Source organism: Petromyzon marinus, chromosome 5, assembly GCF_048934315.1.
Source record: "Petromyzon marinus isolate PM22_M1 ecotype Great Lakes invasive population chromosome 5, UKy_Petmar_22M1.pri1.0, whole genome shotgun sequence".
Classification (NCBI taxonomy): Eukaryota; Metazoa; Chordata; class Hyperoartia; order Petromyzontiformes; family Petromyzontidae; genus Petromyzon; species Petromyzon marinus.
The window spans coordinates 14810699-14831238 of NC_133671.1; the positions used below are offsets into that span (position 1 = coordinate 14810699).

The 20540-nt window shown below is 43.8% G+C and overlaps 1 protein-coding gene across 2 annotated transcripts; it reads left to right on the forward strand.

Moving 5' to 3' along the window:
* Positions 1–1253: 1253 nt before the first annotated feature.
* On the forward strand, positions 1254–20540 carry DAO (D-amino acid oxidase). Of its 2 annotated transcripts, XM_032947068.2 has the most exons (11): positions 1254–1584; positions 10318–10546; positions 11526–11640; positions 12943–13019; positions 13867–13932; positions 14649–14703; positions 16314–16415; positions 16953–17035; positions 17146–17266; positions 17984–18085; positions 19986–20540. In XM_032947068.2, the coding sequence occupies exons 2-11, from the start codon at positions 10353–10355 to the stop codon at positions 20109–20111; spliced, it is 1041 nt and encodes a 346-aa protein (XP_032802959.2). In that variant the 5' UTR covers positions 1254–1584; positions 10318–10352; the 3' UTR covers positions 20112–20540. The 2 variants fall into 2 exon arrangements, with proteins under 2 accessions (XP_032802959.2, XP_032802958.2); XM_032947067.2 differs by lacking the exons at positions 1254–1584; positions 10318–10546 and adding an exon at positions 10585–10862.

Genomic DNA, 20540 nt, shown 5'->3' on the forward strand with positions numbered 1-20540 from the left:
GGTTACCGAACGAGTATATTATTATAAGGTCGCACTCATTACACACAAAGTGCTTGCCACAAATGAACCACAATACCTTGCTGATCTCGTCAAGGCGCAACGGATTTTGGCTAACCATTAAACAAAGACGGTTACAGCATCACACACTTTCAGAGGCGCTTCTGCAGCCGTCTGGAATGCTCTTTCTTTAGATATTAGGAAGCTACTGGAGCTATGCACTTTGAAATCTAGATTGAAAATATATATTTTTAGAGCTACTTTTTGTTTTTAGTTTTGTTGTCTTCCCCCACACCTCCGATTAGCGTGATTATCTAAAAGGTTCTCAGGACGCACTTTTATCGCGTGAAAACTCTGGCCATTGTGAAAACTTTCATCCAGTTAAAATCACTCCAATGGAATTTTAATGCAGGAAACGGATCATTAATCCACAAAATATCAAAGTACCCGGCTTTAAGCTGAATACATTCTTTTTAAAGACAGCGAGTGGATGAGGGTTGTGAAAGTCTTACCATTGCCATTTTGTGTGATCGCGATGCCCCCTGTTGAAAGATTAACCAAAGGGGGGGGACAAATCTTTCATGCCAAAGAAAGAGAGAGATAATATCATACGGACCGATGATAAAACGGCACTATATCGTTGCCGTGGTGTCACGCTGAGCACACCGGACTTACAATCCAAAGGTCAACGGTTAGATTCGATCTCCGGGCGCGGCAGCTAACAACCAGTCAGACAAGTCGATCGACAGGCCGCGCGTGGTGGGGCGACGTGTGGATTACTCCCACCTCTTCTAAGACAGACATCGGGTCAGTGTGGAAGTGTAGGCCAAATACACTTTAGAAGGGGTCATATTGAGATGCATTTTTTCAGTGGGGGGGAGGGCTTCTGCCAGGACGGACGAAAGCAAGCAACATTTACAGGGCAGTTCTTGTACATGTATTACTGCATCTCTAGCGTGGTAATTTATCAAACGTAATAAAGAATTGGCAGATAATAAATAATGAGAAAAACAACGAGCACGGTGTTGTAAAATTACAAAGGGAGATTATTTACTGCATTTACTTTCAAATGCAAATCAGTGGAAATTTTATAAACGCAAAAGAAAAATCACGCTGCGCACAAAGCCTTTGTGACCCAGTTTTCCAACACGGTTTTTTGAAATGCTAATTCTGAGCCCCCTTCCTTTGAATTGAGATTGTACGTGACATGCGTTATTAGTTTTTTTTTTGGGGGGGGTGGGGGGCGCGGGCAAGTAATAAACCAGCCTGTTTGTGTTGCTACTTGCAGCTCCAATTTCCCTCAAGTGGCCTAACTACGGCCAAATCCTTCGCAAAGCCAAGTGTGCTTGTTTTTTTTTTGCACGGCTGTGTGGCGCACTTAGAAAGGGGGGCGTCGAATGGGTTAAAAAAAAAACAAATCTCCAGCCAAACGGTACGGTGGAGGTCCGCAAAAAAAGAAACGGACTTTGTCTCCGTTGGGCAAACACGGATGCTTAAGTTGCAAAATCTGTAAATCACGCAAAGCAATCACTCAGAGCGGGAGAGTCACACGTCGTCCATCTGTGCCGTCGGCTTTGCTCGGCCAAGGTAAGCCTCCCCTGCCCTGCTTTCATGTCCGAATCGCCTTCACGCCGCTGTCGTCGTTTTACGTCCGTCTCCCCGTGTGAAACGCACACTATTGCTCTATCAACTTAAGCGTGTCATCAGGCAGAAAGAGTAAGGGCCATTAAGCTAATTATCTCTGAGATTGTGAAATGACCGAGCGAGGCGCGTTGGCGGAGGTCATGTTTAAGTTTGTTCGTGCCTGTCTCAGAAATAAATGAGTGGCTACCCGGGACCAAAGGGGCACTTTGTACACGGGAAGCACGTAAACAAGTAATAGCTCGTATTGTTAACTGTTACAGCATAAGAATAAGAAAGCATCCTTTATTTATGTATTCCCCCCCATGTTATTTTGCAGCATATGTAGTGATGCAGCCCTGCAATTTCATTCTCATGCCACTGCTGGCATGAGGGCCTTCCACTAGTAGAGGGGGCTCAAGAGAACCCCGCTGGAGGGCATTTGGTCTACTCTTCCACTCGGGCCAGACGTCTTTTAATCCTCGCAGCAGCGGCTTTTACCTGCTCGCCATCGAACAAAGACGGTCACCGCATCGCGCGCTTTCAGATGCCCTTCTGCGGCCGTGAGGAACGCTCTTCCTTCCGATAGTAGGAAGCCACTGGAGCTATGCACTTTTAAATCTAGATGGCAAACTACTTTCTTTAGAACTGATTTTTGTGTTCAGTTTGTTGTCTTTCCCCCGCACCTCCGGTTAGCACGGTTGGCTACATACGGTGCGAAAGAAGTTCAACATACACATACATTGGAAGACGTGGGATTACCCACACTTCACCCCATCACACATGAACCTGCTGATAGCCGAACTGTGGTGTACCCATTGTACTGCTGGGTTAACATTTGGCAGGGGGTAGATTAGATAAACGTGGCCATTGTTTGACCTCAGTGTGGCCATTAATTCAATATTACTTTCTATTATCACGTTGACTTCTCTGTAGGATTAGAACACTTCGTAATGGTTAAAATATTCTGCGTCCATACAGTCTATTATCTGCAATGCCTTGAAGTGAGAAGTGAGTAGTTAATGGATAACGCGATGTTAACTTTGGTTTTAAAAGGGGATTAGGCTGTTTTGGAAGCTGGGGACATGCAAGGACACATCAAGGTTATGCCCAGCATGTGACAAGCGACCGATGGTCCGAACTGCACCATATAGTCTTGATCTCCACCAGCCATGATCTATCCACTGATGGATGAAGGCCACCCCTAATGCCATCGGCATCCCACACAGTCCCTTGATGCAAAACAAAATTTTCTCCGTCTTGCAGAGGCGTCAATCTCATTGCCCCATATCCGCGAGGGGCGTCCTATCGAGCGTTTTCCCCTCTTTTGGTTGTTATTCCATGACCAGTCTCATCCATCACCCGTCAACCCGTCGAGCGATGTGTCCTGCCCACCTCCTTTCCTTCGGGGTAAATGTTGATGTCCTTAATTTGTGTTTGTTCTCTGATCCTTTGTACTCATTGTCTGTAGGCACTTGAAAGCGCGCACCTCCCTCCATGCTTACTTGCCCAAATTCAAAATTTGTCCAACTTTCCTTGTTTGTGTCCATGTTGTTATTGACGACGAGACAACTTTCGCAAACGGACTATCGTTCGAGAGGCGCCTCAGAGGCGCGGAGCCCAGTTCATTGTCACTCAAAGGCTCGCCAGAAGAATTGCGTCTTGAGGCGTGTTCTCACTGTGGAAGATGACACGATGTGGCGTATCTGAAGGGTGATGAAATTGCCAAGAAATTGCACGGCTGCACCTTTAAGATTTCACCTTTAACTTTCTGTCCTGGGTTTTAACTGCTTTACATTCCAGAATCACTTGATATTTGAAAATGAACATGTTCATTGGTATTTTGAAGGGCATTTATATGCATCGGTGATGAATGATAATGCACTATTGCCAGCTGGGTGGCTTGGCCATAGGGTGAGCAACTCGCAATCAGAATGTTGTGTTCAAACCCTGGTTGTGAGTTGACTCAGCAGTTTCATGACGAGACCAGCGAGCCTAAATATCTTTATACACATACGTGAAATGGCGGCGGCGTGTGTAGCAGCGTGTGTAGCAGCGTGTGAGTTGTTTTGCGTGAGTGTAAACTGTGCGTGAGAATGTGTGAAAATGTGAGTGAGAATGAGCTGTGTGTGAGCTGCGTGTGAGTGTGTGTGAGTGAGCCGTGTGTGTGAGTGAGCCTGTGTGAGAGTGAGACGTGATTATAATACTTGTGTGTTGTAAGGGCCATTGCCGAAACGTCGCCTATTATTTCTGGATTTTATTTTGGAGGCCACCCCCAGCAAATGTAGTTCAGCAGCTTCATAGCTTCATGGCCGTGACGAGAGGGACTTCTGCGTTCAAACAGTGATGTGCATTCGTGTGATAGTGTAGTGATGTACACTGTGTGTGTGATAGTATAGTGAGGTACACTGTGTGTGATAGTGTAGTGATGTGCACTCATGTGTGTGTGATAGTGTAATGATGTACACTCGTGTGTGTGTGATAGTGTAGTGATGTACACTCGTGTGTGTACCTGGCACAGCCTGAGTGAGGCCTAGTTAATCGCGCACCTGGCGCAGCCTGAGTGAGGCCTAGTTAATCGCGCACATGGCGCAGCCTGAGTGAGGCCTAGTTAATCATGCACGTGGCGTAGCCTGAGTGAGGCCTAGCTAATCGTGCACCGGGTGCAGCCTGAGTGAGGCCTAGTAAATTATCCACAGGCGCAGCCCGAGTGAGGCCTAGCTAATCGTGCACCTGGCGCAGCCTGAGTGAGGCCTAGCTAATCGTGCACATGGCGCAGCTTGAGTGAGGCCTAGTTAATCGCGCACCTGGCGCAGCCTGAGTGAGGCCTAGCTAATCGTGCACATGGCGCAGCTTGAGTGAGGCCTAGTTAATCGCGCACATGGCGCAGCCTGAGTGAGGCCTAGTTAATCATGCTCGTGGCGCAGCCTGAGTGAGGCCTAGTTAATCATGCACGTGGCGCAGCCTGAGTGAGGCCTAGTTAATCGCGCACATGGCGCAGCCTGAGTGAGGCCTAGTTAATAGTGCGACGGATCACAAGCTGTGTTCCTGTCAAGGCAACATTGCGACGGACCCCAAGCTGTGTTCCTGCCAAGGCAACATTGCCACGGACTCCAAGCTGTGTTCCTGCCAAGGCAACATTGCGAAGGACCCCAAGCTGTATTCCTGCAAAGGCAACATTGCGACGGACCCCAAGCTGTGTTCCTGCCAAGGCAACATTGCCACGGACCCCAAGCTGTGTTCCTGCCAAGGCAACATTGCCACGGACCCCAAGCTGTGTTCCTGCCAAGGCGTTCCATCCTGGAAAACTTCACGGAGATCGTCAAGACGGCCAAGGGTCGTGAATGAAGAGTCCCCTGTGTGGGCTTCAGTGGGGCCGTCTGGTCGGGCAGCAGAGACACGAGAGGCCACGAAACGACATTCCAGTCGTGGGCTGAGCTCAAGGAGGGCTAGCTCGAGCACCACCCTGCGGCGGGGAAAGGAGGCGGTGTAAGCGGTACAGTTGAGCCCACAGCAGCCAATAATCTGCTGTCTCTATCTGGGGGGGGCTGTTCAACCCTAGCACACGGGCGAGAATCCGTGCATGTGTGACGAGTGCGGCAAGACGTATTCTCGCGCTCGGCCTACAAGTATATATATTTTTTCTTTTCCGCTTGTGTTAATCTGTGTTTACCCTGGATATTTTAGAGATGGCAATTCTCCTGCTGTGTATCCTACTGCTGTCCCTCCCGGCCATATCTAGTGCCACACTCAACTCGACAAACGACTACCCTCGTTACTTTGCATCCATACTTGTTGCTCGATTTGCCACTGCACCTGCAAATGAAACAGCTTATAGACACTTCTACACTCCATCATTGTATCCTTTTAAACCCTATCTTTGTCCCATTACTTCACCAGCACTCCTTCCAAACTTCATTCTGCTCTTAAAAATAACACCATCTGCGAGCTACTGCTATTCGTCCAAGGTTTGCCGCTCTTCATCCTTTCACAGAAAATACTTGTGCAAACTATTAATTCTACTTTTCTTATTTCTGGGTGGTATTGAGCATCATCCTGGCCCAAATTTAAAGAACTCGTATAATTCTGTAGATTTTTCTGGCAGGAAAGGTGTTGGTGTTCTACATGTCAACATCAGAGGGCTTGTGATTAAATTAAGTCAACTAAAACTAGAAGTGTCAAATCTTGACCTGGACATTTTTTGCCTAACAGAAACATTTCTCACTCCTGCCATCAATGACTTGCAGATTACGATTGACAACTACAACCTTTTTCGGCTTGACTGAGGATCTAAAGGAGGTGGAATTGCCATCTATGTTCATAATACTATTGCATGTTCACTAGCTCACTCCTTGTTTAAAAAATGTTGCTTTGCATGTCTGGCTCTCAGAATAACTCTCCCAAATAATCAACAGATGTTGGTAGTGTACTTCTATAGACCACCTAGTGGGAAGGATGTTGAAGCTGCATCTGCACTGAGAGAGCTTTTTGGGGGCCTCCCTAAAGGTGAAATAGTTTTAGTAGGTGGTCTAAATTGGAATTGGCTAAACCCGCCGGCCGTGGCCACAAATTTTGCAGATAAATTTAACCTGTTTCAATTAATAAATGTCCCCACAAGACCCAACCTAAAAAATCCGGGACAGTCATCTCTGCTTGACGTCCAATTGACAAATGCCCCTCACAATTTCACACTGACTGGTGTTCAGGGTAATAACCTTCGTGATCACGCCTTCATTTTTGAGGTGAGATCATCAGCCAGACCCAAAGCCCCCCCCTAAATTGGTTGAGAAGCACTCTATGAGACACTTCAACACTCAGGTATTTACTAATGATATGCTTCACTCGGATATTGACAAGGTCTGTGATATCCCCACCTGACAATGGCTTAGGAGACCTTCAGGTACACGTTTCTCCAAATTCTTAACAAACATGCTCCGTTGGTTAGATTTAAAACTAAAGGCAACCGCCCACCATGGTTTGATCTTTTGATTACAAAGCTCATGAAAACTAGGGACACGGCTTGGGCATGTGCTCAGATAAGTAATTTGATCAATGACTGGCTAGAATACAGGATTTTAAGGAATAGATGCGACAAAAAAATACGGCATGCAATAAATGCCTACTTTTCCTCCACTCTCCTGGAATCACATGGAAATGCCAGGATTTTCTGGAAAACAATCAAATGTATCGAAAAGGCATCCAAAACAGGCAATCTGCCCGTTGAGCTTAACCGAAATGGGGAATATTTTGCAGATCCCAAACAAATAGTTGACAATTTTAACCTTCATTTTTCTGACGCTGGTAATCTTTTCCTACACCCCTGTCCAAAACATTAAACGAATTTAGTTTCCAGCCAATCCACGAAAGTAATGTTCTGAAACAACTGTCCTACCTCAAAGGGTCCTCCTCTACCCATCAGATAGTATTCCCGTCTTTACTCTACTAACTGTTGGTCACCTAATATACAAACCTATAGCCCATATTTTCAACCTGTCCATCAAAGAAGCATCAGTTCCTCTAGAATGGAAACATTCCTATGCCCATCCACTTCACAAAGGGGGCCCTAAAGATGATCCAAATATCTACCGACCTATCTCAATTTTGTCCCCGTTGATGAAAATTTTTGAAAAATTATTGAAGTATCAAATTAGCAGTTTCCTGTCCACCAACAATCTATTACATCTAAAACAATCTGGGTTCCGAAAAAAATACAGCACCACATCTGCTGCATTAGACTCTCTGAATCACATTTACAGTAGCCTTGATAATAAGCAGTACTGTGCCTGTCTTTTTCTTGACCTGTCCAAAGCTTTTGATATAGTAAAATGGTTACAAAATTACCTCTTTTCTCGCACCCAAACTGTATTCACAGATGGTTGGAGGTCAAATAGTATTAAAATAACAAAAGGAGTTCCACAGGGTTCCATCCTCGGCCCCCTTTTGTTCTCTATATGTCAATGACTTGGGCACTGACCTGGATCATTCCAGGGTAAAAAAATTTGCAGATGACACGATACTGATTACTGCTGGCCGCTCTCCGGATGACGTGATTGCTAAGCTCCAGGGTGATTTCAACAAACTACAACATCAGCTAGTTGCTCTTAAACTAGTCCTGAATACGTCCAAAACCATGGTGCTATGCTTCTCACCAGGACTAAAGCAGGAAGTTATTTTTCCCCAATTATATTCCTTAAATAATTATCAAATAGAGCAAGTCAAGATCTATAAGTATCTTGGGGTCATCCTGGATTCAAAACTGAATTTTGAAGATCACATTGATTATATTGGTAAAAATAATAAAATAAAAATTGGTTTTCTATATCAACAAAAGCACTGCTTCCCCCATATGTTCCGTTTGGAATTGATAAAAGCTACCATACTGCCTCTACTTGACTACTGTGACATCGTGTTTAAATCAGCACCAAGTACTGAAGAAGCTTGATTACATCTATCACTCGCCTTAAGATTTACATTGAACTGCCCATATAGGACTCACCACTGTGATCTCTACATTGGGTCAAACTTAACATCTCTTAATGTTCGACGGCTTGTGCACCAGATCTTATTTATTCACGATGTACTTACAAAAAAATCCGCAGACTACCTGCTGGATCTCCTCTCTGTTTCATAGAACAAATTTGACCTCAGGTCTTCGCTCATTTACCAGCTTCACATTCCCTATTGCCGTACAAAAACTGGAGGAAGGGCCTTTGCTATTGATGCCCCCAGGGTCTGGAATGCTATTGCCAATAAACTGCAACTTGAATCGCTACCAATGAGATCTTCTCTCAAAACTGCTCTACTAGAGGAGTTGTACACCCCTAGCTGCCACTGCTATTCATTGGCGTAAAATAAAATAAAATGTTTCGCTCCGGATAACGCTGCAAAGTATTATCTGTATTTTGATTTAGCGTGCTGATCTTAAAGGTGCCTTGAAAAATTTGATACTCCGACTGATGCTTCTGTTGTTGTGGAGTAACTCATGCAGCCAGCTATGGCTCTAGGGTTTGGTGTTGCATGTTATTTATGTAGTTTACGTAAAAAATTCGGTCACAGTTCTTATGATCACTGTTACACTGCAATTATGGCTTTAATTTTTGATTTCGAAAAGTTTTTTGGTTTGTCCGCGTTTGTTTTGTTGTAGTATGGAGTTAGACTGACGGCCTTAATCTAAGTTTTCTTATGGTTATTGTTGTTATTTGACTTGCATCCCACTGGGATTTTTGCACACAGCGTTGGTGTACGGTGCTTTTTCAGGAATATTTTGCTGTTTTTTTCATGGATTTTCTGTTTGCACAGTGCCATAGTCACTTTAATGTTTTCTTGTTCGTGTTTTTGTTTTTTTGTTTGTTGTGGTTGCACCCGATTCAAGAGTCGAATGGCTCACAGGGCTATACCAAATAAATGAACTGAATACTGAAACTGAATCATGCTTTTGCATCGAATTATAAAATATAGTACGACTTTGTCAGAAGGTTATTAGTGGTTGTCCTCTGAAGAAACTCATCCCTGCCACAGGAATTGAGAATTTCCACCACTGGCTGAGAGCTGTAAGCAGGAGCAGAGCACCTCGACAGACCAAACTAGGACGCATTTCTCACTCAGCCTAGGTATATCACAACTATGCAGTATACTGTGATAAAGCTCAACACAATACCACCAGATATTGCTACAAATCGTTTTATACTCCCCTTAAAAATCAGGCGGCATTTCCCCAGACTGTCGAGGTCAAACCCCGAACACAGTTGCAGTGCTAGATTAAGCTAGGGGGGGCCCTCTAGCATGTGTTCTAAAGGGGCCCTAAATTTAAAAAAACACAAGTATTAAAACATAAATGTTTGACTTGCATAGTAGATTGGACAAATCGCTAACCATAAACACCCAGTGGTTCATAAAAGTTGAAGGCAGTATAGTACTATAGTAATAGAGCAAGTGCAGAATCACTGAACCGGAATTGATAGCTTCAAAGCGTTTAGCGCAGGGCCCTTACAGTGCGGGGCCTGTAGCTATGACTACTACTACATATGTAGCTACTTTTGCAGAGGCGGGCCGTCAGGGCCAGCAAGGCCTTCTCTGCTGGCCTAGAGATTGTCAGAATCAGAAAATTATATTTTATAATTTAATAAAATTTTTCATTAACGCTACATGTATTTTACAAAGTTCGTTCCCATCAGTCTATTAACGTCATTTCATGCTTCTCTCTCTATCAGTTTCCCTGCTTCCAGTGCAGCTCATATGCGTTAGAGCTTGTATCCAATCAGATTTTCCACCTGTGCTGTCTCCGGGTGAAAAATCTACCCTGAGGCCTTCAGAATGTCAAGTGAACCCCTTCTGCTGTTGAAGAAATTGGGGACGATGTTGTTGATTGTCATATTCTTTAACCAATCAGATTTCGAGTTTGCCATGTTGGGCGTATTCTTTGTCACACCCGGAGTCTTCCAGCTGGCCTAGCCAACGACGTTAGCGTTTTCGTGTGGCGTGATCGGAGGGCCAGTTAGCGAACTGAAGTAAAACTAGCTAGCACGTAACGTAGCATCATCTAAGATAAATTTAAACTTTGGCGTAAAATACCCGGCCCGCCACCGCTTTTGCCACTCGGATAATCCGGCACTGCACAGGTGGCAATCCTATGAGCACCTCCTAAAATGCACATTTGAGCGGAAAATTGTATATATATTTCTTTAATCTCTTAAATCGCAGGTGAACGTTTGAGAACAGCCGCCAAGGCTGACACGATGCGAGTGGCCGTGGTGGGCGCGGGAGTCATCGGACTCTCGTCGGCGCAGGGCGTCTACGAGCGCTGCCGGCACGAGGCTCCCGACCTCCACATCACCGTCTACGCTGACGCCTTCTCCCCGCACACCACGGGCGACGGCTCGGCGGGGTTCTGGCAGCCGTACGCCCTGGGCGAGATGTCTCCCGCTGAAAAGTGTGCCTGCTGGGACACCCGAGTCGCACCGCACACCGCTCACCGCTCACCCCTGACCCGCCCCCCCGCCGCCTGGCGTGAATCGAGGCCGATGGCAACGTGGCCGCGGCTGACGACTCTTGCGCCGATCGCAGTGCGGGAGAAATTTGTGGTGTGCCGGCGAGCGTGCGACTCGCGAAGTCGTCTTCTTCGCGGGCTGTGTCGGGCCGCGGCGGCGACCACCCCCCCCCCCGTGGCTCTGTTCTTCCAATTTGCCCGCTGTCATTGGCAAACTTGCCAAGAAGTTTGCAGATGACGGCGTTACACGGGCCGAAATGTAATGTTTACCCGGTGAAACACACCGTCGTCCGCTTATTATATGAGATAAAGTGAAGCGTTGTACCGCATTGCAAATGCATAATGCAGCAGAATTAGCGTCGACTGCCACTGTTTGATGAGGACCTCCCCACGCTGTGCAGGTCGAAGTGTTGATTTGACCGAACTCCACCATGCCAGTGAGTGGGAGTTGGTGAAGGTGTGTAGTGGCATAGATGTGGGTGCATAGAAGGTACAGTACAACAATTCATTTTTTTGTGCCGTGCAGTCACCTATGAGTATCCGGTGCACATGGTTGTCACCCATCCAAGCACTATCCAGGCTCAATCCTGCTAGCCCCTCCGAGAGCTGAGGCGTTGGTCTGGGATGATCACAGCAAAGAAAATTCCTCTATTGATTGCTTTTGGTTGGAGTCTCAGAACAGGTCCCCGCAGGGTGGGCTGGTAGGAACATTGGAATTTTGCGCAATTTTATTTTTACACCCCAACAGCACGAGATTTCACTTCGTGAAAGTATTGAAAGGGGACGGACGGACACATTAATCAATTGCAGGCTGGTACGCTCAGTTTACAACTTCGTTCCTACCAGTAAAAGGATACCTTGCAGATTGTTCACGTTGCAGTCACCCGTATGTAATTTTCCGTAATAATCTTTACCTTTTCAGGCAATGGAACAAAGAAACCTTCGACTATCTCTTGGGTTTGGTCAACTCTCCTGAAGCAAGCGAGATGGGCCTTTTCCTCCAGTCTGGCTACAACCTGTTTGAAACCCCAGTCCCAGTAAGGACATCACATTGTTTTTATTCTGCTGCAGATACTTAAGCAATTCACTTGCTCGACTGATTTATACAAGCGCATCACTGCTCCTGCAACATGGGTCGCTCCTGCACATGACCTCAGCACGATTCACCAACACCATCCTCAAAAGTGCCAGATTATAGACACGTATGTCATCACGCCTGGTACTAATCATTGGGATTGTAGCGATGCGCGAATTAATAAATTACTGTCATTTCAATTATCTAAGCTCGCGATGCATGCAATTGAATGTGTCAGAATATATGTTTTTAGATGTGTATATGTTGTATATAATAGGCTCTCTCAACCTCCCTCTGGTGGAGACCCTTCCACCAGCAGTGGTGTGAGCTAGCAATTGCAGGGCTGCACCTTTACCTTGTATGCAGTACTAATTGACATTTTGCCATCAAAACACAAACTACCATAAGGACAGCCAATCAGCAGCAAATCAGTGCCATACAAGAGGCGAATTCTTAATGCCATTAATGCACTTCAAGACCATGCTTGCATTTTTTGTTGCAATTATTTTATACTGAACGTGACAATTGTTATACTGGCATGCATTGTAAACTTCGCAGATTAGAAATGTCATAATTTATCCATTTACAATGACAACTACAAATCGCACAGAAGCAGGAACATTTACAATTTAATTCCGACTTATTATTGAGGCCTCCTATCACTGCAGTAGCTAGATTATTAGTGCACGCGAACTAATTTTAACATGTGTTTGGTCCAAGGCCACGAAATATAATCATATTCTTTGGTTCTTTCGGTAAAGTCACGTAGATATAGAAATAATAATACAAAATAAAGTGAATAAAAATAAAATAATAACACTAATGTAGACTGTAGCCTGGTTATTAATCAGAGTGAGTGTACTGGCAGTCTATAATGTAGATGTAGCCTGGTTATTAAGATTGGTGAGTGTACTGGTAGTCTGTAATGTAGACTGTAGCAATGGTTATTAAGACTGCCGATACGCTCACCAAGCTTAAAAACCAGGCTGCAGTCTACATTATAGACTCCCAGTACGCTCACCGAGGTTAAAAACCAGGCTACAGTCTACATTATAGACTGCCAGTACACTCTGATTAAGAACCAGGCTACAGTCTACATTAGTGGTTTTTGTTTTTATAATCATTTTTTATTCACTTTATTTTTTTATTATTACTTTTCTTCTATCTACGTGACTTTACCAAAAGAACCAAAGAATATGAATTCCTGCAGTCACGAAAGTTTTAAGTTGAAATATAATTATTTATGCTCGTCTTGTATCACTAGGATCCTGCCTGGAAGGACATTGTCTTGGGATTCAGGCACCTCACAGTCGACGAGCTGAAGATGTTTCCAGGGTGGAGGTGCAGTTTATTTTGTATTTTAGATATTTTTTTGACCCGTGGAATGTAATGGGATCGGCAACCAAAATTACAAGAACGGCTATTTTTTAGAAATCTGTAAAAAAAAACTCAGTATCTCAAGAGTCGCAGTGCATGTTATTTTGAGACGATCCTTAATACAAAGAAAACGTCACAAAACAGTCCTTGAAGAGTCGCATATGGCTCCGGAGCCACAGGTTGCGACTACTGCCCATGGTAAACTTGACTTTCATGGTAAACTGGACTTCGATGGTGAACTGTACTCCCATGGTCAGGGGTCGAAAAACAAAATAACAAGATTTTTTTTTTTAGAATTCGTTAATAATAAATAAAAAAACCCTCAATATCTCAAGAGCGGCTCTTTGGTCTAGCACAATGCCTCGTATGTTTCTTACCAGGACAGTGACCTCACTGCTCTGTTAATAATAATAATAATTCCAGCTTGTAACGCGCCGCTGCACAGTATTCGCTCACTCCTGAAGAGAGAAAACGACTCGGAGGTGTGAAGAATCAGAGACAAGTGGGACAGGTAGCCGGGCGGTGAGCTGACGCCAAATCCGCCCCCCCCCCCCCCCACCAAGCTCTGTGGTCCTCTTTCTATTAAGGTGTCCCAGGCCAATTAATGAGTGTTTACATGGGGGAGGAAACCGGAGCACTCTGAGAAAACACGTTCTTGTATCGTCTTCTGTAAAGTCAGGGTATGGGACCTCGACGCCCACGGCAAGGGAGTTTCGCAACATTTACTCGGTCAACCGATGTTCGCCGCCTTGCAAAGTGCCGGAGCACAGACGTTAACAGCCATCGTGTGATGTCTCAACTCTTGTTTCAGCTACGGGTGGTTTAACACTACATTAATGCTGGAATGCAAAAAATACCTCCCCTGGCTGATGAACAAGTAAGTGGAAACCAGGTTTGCTTCAAGCCAGTAAATTCACAGTCCCTATGAATTGTAATGGTAAAAAAAAGTGCAGCGCTGGAAGTTGCTTACTCGTGCCACTGCTTGATGGAAGGGGCCCCAAGAGAGAAAACTCTCGAGAGCCCCCCCCACCCTCCCCCGAGAGGATATTTGTCTACTCTTCCACGTTGTCCAGACGTCATGGGAGAGACAAAGTTAAGTTAGTAAGTCCTTTCATTAAATGTTCTTTTTCATGATAGGCGACTCATGCTTCAACGGGTTTTCATCTTGCACTGTCGAGAAAGTGACCCCCCTCACTCATTAAGTCGTGCATTAAGGCCAACATTAAATACAAATTAAGTGTGAAGGGGCACATTCACGTCCAATTTTGGAAAGTGATAACTTCGCTGGAAAATGTTTCACGTTGATATGTCCCGTACTTTTTTTAAATTTAGCAAGAGTTCACGCGTCTGGTGAATGGAATCAACAAAGGTGTTCAATACTCGATCTTAATATCTCTGAAACAAATGTGGAATTTAGCTTTTCCTGTGTCATTCTTCAAATGTTTCATTGCAACCTGACAAATAATGGAATTTCAAAACTGCTCGCAGCTGACATCGCACGGCGGTACGACAACAATCGGTACATTCGGGAGAAAATAAGTGCTAAAACGTATTTAATTTAACTGAAAATATTTTTCTCTTTTGACCCCTTAGGTTGAAAAGTTATGGAGTGCAGTTTATTCAGAAGAAAATCCACTCATTTAGTGAGGTAAGCAAAGTCGAATTTTCACGTCGTTTTATTTTTGTTTGTAAAAATAATTGAGTCGTCACGCTCTGTATATCTACCGGCATAGCCCCGGGACTACCCCCCAAGACGCATTCCTGAAAAGCAGACCATGCATCGAAAGTACTTTAATCGCAACAAACAAATGGGACGATGGATCCTAACCTAGTACAACACCAAAACAGAGGATGCCGAGTAACTCACAGCGCATCTATACTGTACAACCATGGGTGTGAAGAGTAAGCGTATGTTATTGATATATCAAGCTCTGTTGCCTTGTCTATTATACCATGCGTATCATTCGTTGTTTATCATATAAACTAAAATATGTTACGCGTTTTTAAATATAGTCTCCAAAATGACGGTATGTGGGGAAAATATCTTCATAAAGTTGCGTGTGCACATGCTTGGGACGGCTGTAGCCAGGGACGCTCACATGTGGCGCATGCATATCGCTGTGCAACGTAACAAAACGCTGGGTCTTTACGGGAGAGTTCGAATAATCTCGAGTACGTTAAGGCGAGGTAACCACACAGTACGCAAAAACGGGATTGGGTATCAATGCGTTGAGTACGTTATAGCGAAAAGTACGTACAATGGGTACGTTATAGCGAAAAGTACGTACAATGAGTACGTTAAAGCGAAAAGTACGTACAATGAGTACGTTAAAGCGAAAAGTACGTAAAATGAGACTGCATAAATGAGGGTATTAGTCTTTATATCGATTGTTTTCGACCGGTTCCCGATTCCTCCATAATATAGGTTTTTTTTTTGGGTTGGATCGTGTAAATATAAATGTGTCGTTCAACTTGCCACTACCGGACACAGCCAATGAGTAAGGTTTGTCACGTAAACAAAACATGTCAATTCGTTACTAGTTCTGCACACCGGTGTGTTGGAGAGTAAACCCTCAATATTTATAATTCTTGTAACATGTACAGCATGTTACAAAAATTTTTGTGACATGTACAGCGCATAGAGATACTTTTTGTGTAGTATTGTGACCTATGTAACCACGATTTTAATTAACATCTGTACTTTACAGCATCTGCATTGTGGCAGTGTCACCCATGGAATATATACCGTGCAGCTTAGTCGGCCCATCCTGCTCAAATAAATAAAACATATCTAATATAGCAAACACACAACGCAGCAGGGCACCTTCATGCAGTAAATAATTCCTCAAACGTCAAATTAACTCAATGTAGTGACCCACTGAAATATCATACACATCAAAATGCTCTTATTACCCACTTGTGTTTCATAAGGCATCGAACAAAATAAAACTAAATTAAGATTTGTATCAGAATACTTAAAAGATCCTGCCAAGTTGTTGTTTTGTAACCCTCCCTTCACCACCCAAATTAACCAAATAAATTAAAAAGCCACTTGTACAAGCGTTTAATTTGCACATCACGAGTAGTTTAGGCATAGGATTAGTGATTTTCTCAAATGTTAATATTTCATTTTCAAGAATAACGTAGTATATCGTACCCTTGTTTCATGATAAACTGAACAAAATAAAAATGTTTACGATGCAACTATTTTGTCGTGTGCATGAATCGGCAATTGTCAATGCGTGGCTCTAATAACAGCTGAGTGCAAGCTACGACGTGATCCTGAACTGCACTGGCGTGTGGGCAGGAGACCTACAGCCTGACCCCCTTCTCCAGCCCGCTCGCGGGCAGCTGATGAAGGTACGGACGCACGTATCTCGACATCCACAAAAGACCGGGAGACTGAGCGACAGGCAGACAATTAATCAATGGACAGGGCGCCTGGCAAAGGCACAGACAGGACACGATGAATGACGTCACCACACATTTCACAGGTGGACGAAAAAATCCACACGTGCCAAGACAAGGGAAGGTGAATATGCTGTGCATTGATTTAAAAATGATCTGACAAATAGAGTGTGGGAGGATGAACCGGAGGGGTAAAAGGTACGGATGAAATAGACAAATTGGTTCCAATTGTTTCTTTCTGCTGTGGACAATTACCTGCTACTTTTCTTGAAGGCAATTTTAAAACTCATTATAGTCCTACAGATTTGTCAACACGCGGTAGATTGCATGCAATTCATGAAAGTGGGCGAAGAATCGTGAAATGTGATGTCTGATGGTACAAATTTGATTGCTTCAGAGTATGTTCCAGTCTATGCTATTCTCTAAAACAGCATTTATAAAATGGATTCCTAATAGTCAAAATGCACTGTGTTCGTTTCACGCCAAAAGGTCTTTGCTCCTTGGATAAAACATTTCATCGTCACCCACGACACAAATAAGGGCGTGTATGAAACTCCCTACATATTGCCAGGGTAAGTTAACGCCATTATCATGACACGGATACAGCTTACATTTCTACACATTTGTTTTTGCCCAAAGCTTGCCAATTACATTGAGCGCTCTTGTGAATTGTGCTGTACAGGAGCTCTGGCGTGGTTGCCTTGGGCGGCTGCTTTCAGGTGGGGAACTGGAATCAAGGCATCGACAAGAAAGACAGAGCCAATATCTGGGAGGGCTGCTGCAACCTCGTGCCAAGCCTGAGCGTGAGTTGGAAACGTCCTTTCCCGTGTTGCATGGCCTTCTACATCTTTAGAATGATTGTTGCCTTGCATTAGTTCCATGTTCTTCTGATTATAAGATACACTTGAATAAAAGAAGCACCCAAAACCTATACCCGGTGTCATAAAAAGTTAAACACATCTGGTCAAACAACACACACATCATGCTTTAAAATATGGGACGGGGCGGGGGCGGGGGCGGGGGGGGGGGAGATTGTGTTATAATTTAGATAACACGGTTTATATGAATTCAGAGATTTTCGATAAAAATGCCTGTTCCGTCTTACTTGGAAACTAAATCAAACATTTGTAGAGCCAGTGCTGGGAGTTATATTGGAAACAGAAGCGTGTGCATAGTTAAAATGCAGTATGAAATACGGAAGTGTGGATGCTAACCAATGTTTCAGAACCGTCTGGCCAGCATGGAAGAGGGGTTCTTTAATACTTCCTTTCTGCCAGCAGTGATGTGAGCAATCAAATGCAGGGCTGCACCTTTACATGTTATGCCTTTTTTTTTTAGATTGTAACATTTTGCCACCAATGTGCATACTATAAGGACAGCCAACAACAGGTAAAAAAAGAAAATAACGAGCGTAGAACTACAGCAAAAGAAAGGCTGTGATGACAAACCCGTCGGCTTCAAGCTTGAGAGTGAGCAGACACGTTTGCTGGCTTAAAACGGTCATTTATTTGACTTTTCAGAAAGCTCGCCTCGTGGAAGAATGGGCTGGACTGCGGCCAGCCAGGCATGCGATTCGCCTGGAGCGAGAAAGCCTCAGGCAAGGAGGAGCAATACAATCCGAGGTGAAGTTGCATTTCACAATTAAAGGAAGAGAGGACAAAAAAACACGCCCATGTTACTTTCTTCAAAAAAATTCCAACACGTTAGTAATAAAGTACAATTTTGTAAAAAGAGAAAATGAATTATAATAAACTCATTCGTGACGACAATTCCAATTTCATCACATTTTTGCACGCATTAAATCAATGGTAGGTGTTCCAAACTGACAGGTTAATTATGTAAAATGTCGTGGGTAATGGGTGATGCGGCTAATTGGATGAAGACCTGGGAGGGCACTTCTTCTGTAGATAGGATTTCGTCCTGACATCAAATAAATGTACAGCGTTATGGAATGCAATTCTCATGAATGATGCTTTGAAAAATGCAAGTATTATTATTATTATTGACTATCCACTACTGGACGAAGACCTCCCAAAGTAATCCTAATTTGATACAATCGGAGGGCTATTATATGTCCTAATAGTGTTTGACCACTTATAGCAATGTTTTGCTTTGTTTCCATGAACAGCCAAATGAAGTTGACTCCAAGGTAATCTAATTGGCCTGACTTTTCCTCCAACTCGATTCAATTAACAACTCAAGTTGGTTAATAATTTGATATTTCCATAATTTTCTGAGATACTTATCGCAAAGAATTGGTTTGTGTTTTTTTTTCTAGAGATAGACTTTCCCAGAAAGTTTTGTTCGTATTCGATCAAGACTGCACTGCTGACAATATTACAAGGTGATTTTAAAAAGGAGGAGGAAGGAGGGAGGACAAATGTTCCCACCACCTCCCAACATTTTTGATTGAAGCGTTTGTTGACGTGCTCAACCTGAATTCTGTTTTTGGAATTCAGGCCATGCCCCGTGTATAAAAAAAAAAATATATATATATTGGCCTGAAGAATTCGGGCCTCCAGCCCAATATGGCAGGCAACTCAGTGGGTAGCAACGCAGTTACGCACTCAAGACGCGTGGTTCGAGGCAATGCAGGTTTCATCTTTGAGCATTAAAAAAAATGTACGTGAATGATACAAATGTTGCTGCTCTCATTACAAAATATAGACGCTGTCACTCGAAACATCAAATGCTGTCGATTTTTACATTTCACCTTGCACCAAGTTTTGCTTCATGTGCACCTCTGATTAGCACAGTTGGCTACGTACGGCGCGATAGAAGTTCAATATACGTACATACATGCGAGTTGTAGCTGCATAAAAAGTGAACTGGAAAATTCACTATATACGCACAGCTGTGAGTTCTACGAGGCTGTCTGTCCAGTGGCGGCTCGTGACATTTACACTAGGTAGGGCTGTTGAGTGACCTCTGAAAATTTGGTGGTCTAATTGAGAAAAATCTCGTCATGTTATTGGCCTTCCCATGAAGGTGATGTAACTGTATTATCTACCAACGGTGAGGCATTTATACGCACTAAAATGCTGTCCCCACGATCCTCAAGGCCACACTTCACAACCTCCTAGAGCCGTGCCCTGCTATATTTGCACACTGCAACCTAGCGTGGTGACATCGTCATTACAGCCATGGGCACCTTTTCACCGCCCTGAATGGGTCTCAAACGGCGTGGCTACAATGCGAAGTTGCTCTCAATGAGTGAAGGGATATCTCTCACTCGGACGCCTTCACTGCCGCCCCGAGACCTCCCCCATCAGACTGTGTTGTTGCAGCGGTTTCTAATACAAACAACTTCAAATGTTATCTCTATTAGGCAATTCACGTTGAAATAATCATTATATATATAAACATTTAAACACAACAAAATAATTTATAGAAGAGTTTTTTTTTTTTAATTAGAAACATAGTTTCACATCTCCAGTTGCTTGGTGGAGTGGCGCCCCAACACCCAGAGTGGACGAACCGCGCCTGAGTCTGTCCTGACTTTTCTGTGTTTTTGTTTTTCAGATTATTCACAACTACGGCCACGGTGGCTATGGGGTGACAATCCACTGGGGCTGTGCCCTGGAGCTGGCAAACATCTTTCGTCAGATAGCACTGGAGAAGAAGCGCGGTCCTCACTCCCATTTGTGACCGCCTTGGAATGATGTCCCGATCAAATTGCTGTTGTATTATTGAAGAGCAAATCCACGCTCTGTCCCGAACGTATGGGACATTAATAAAGGCGAGTGATTAGTCCCGTAAAATGATTCAGCAGAGGGAAAAACCTATGATTCGTAACCACTTTTCCCTCGCGCAACCACACGCCAATATAATGATGCTGTGCATCACGACTCACATCACTATTGTTGAATGTAAAGTTGTTTTAGTATTTAACAAGGTGATTTTATTGTATCACATTATTGATTAATTTTACGCCTTTGATGTATAAATAATTAGTTTTGTGAAAAACGCTAAACACTATTAATATGGTCCCATCACGACCAGTTTGTCAGCAATATTACTGTGTGTACAATTAAAACTTGTGTAAGATGTAATAATAATAAAAATACATTCCAAGGA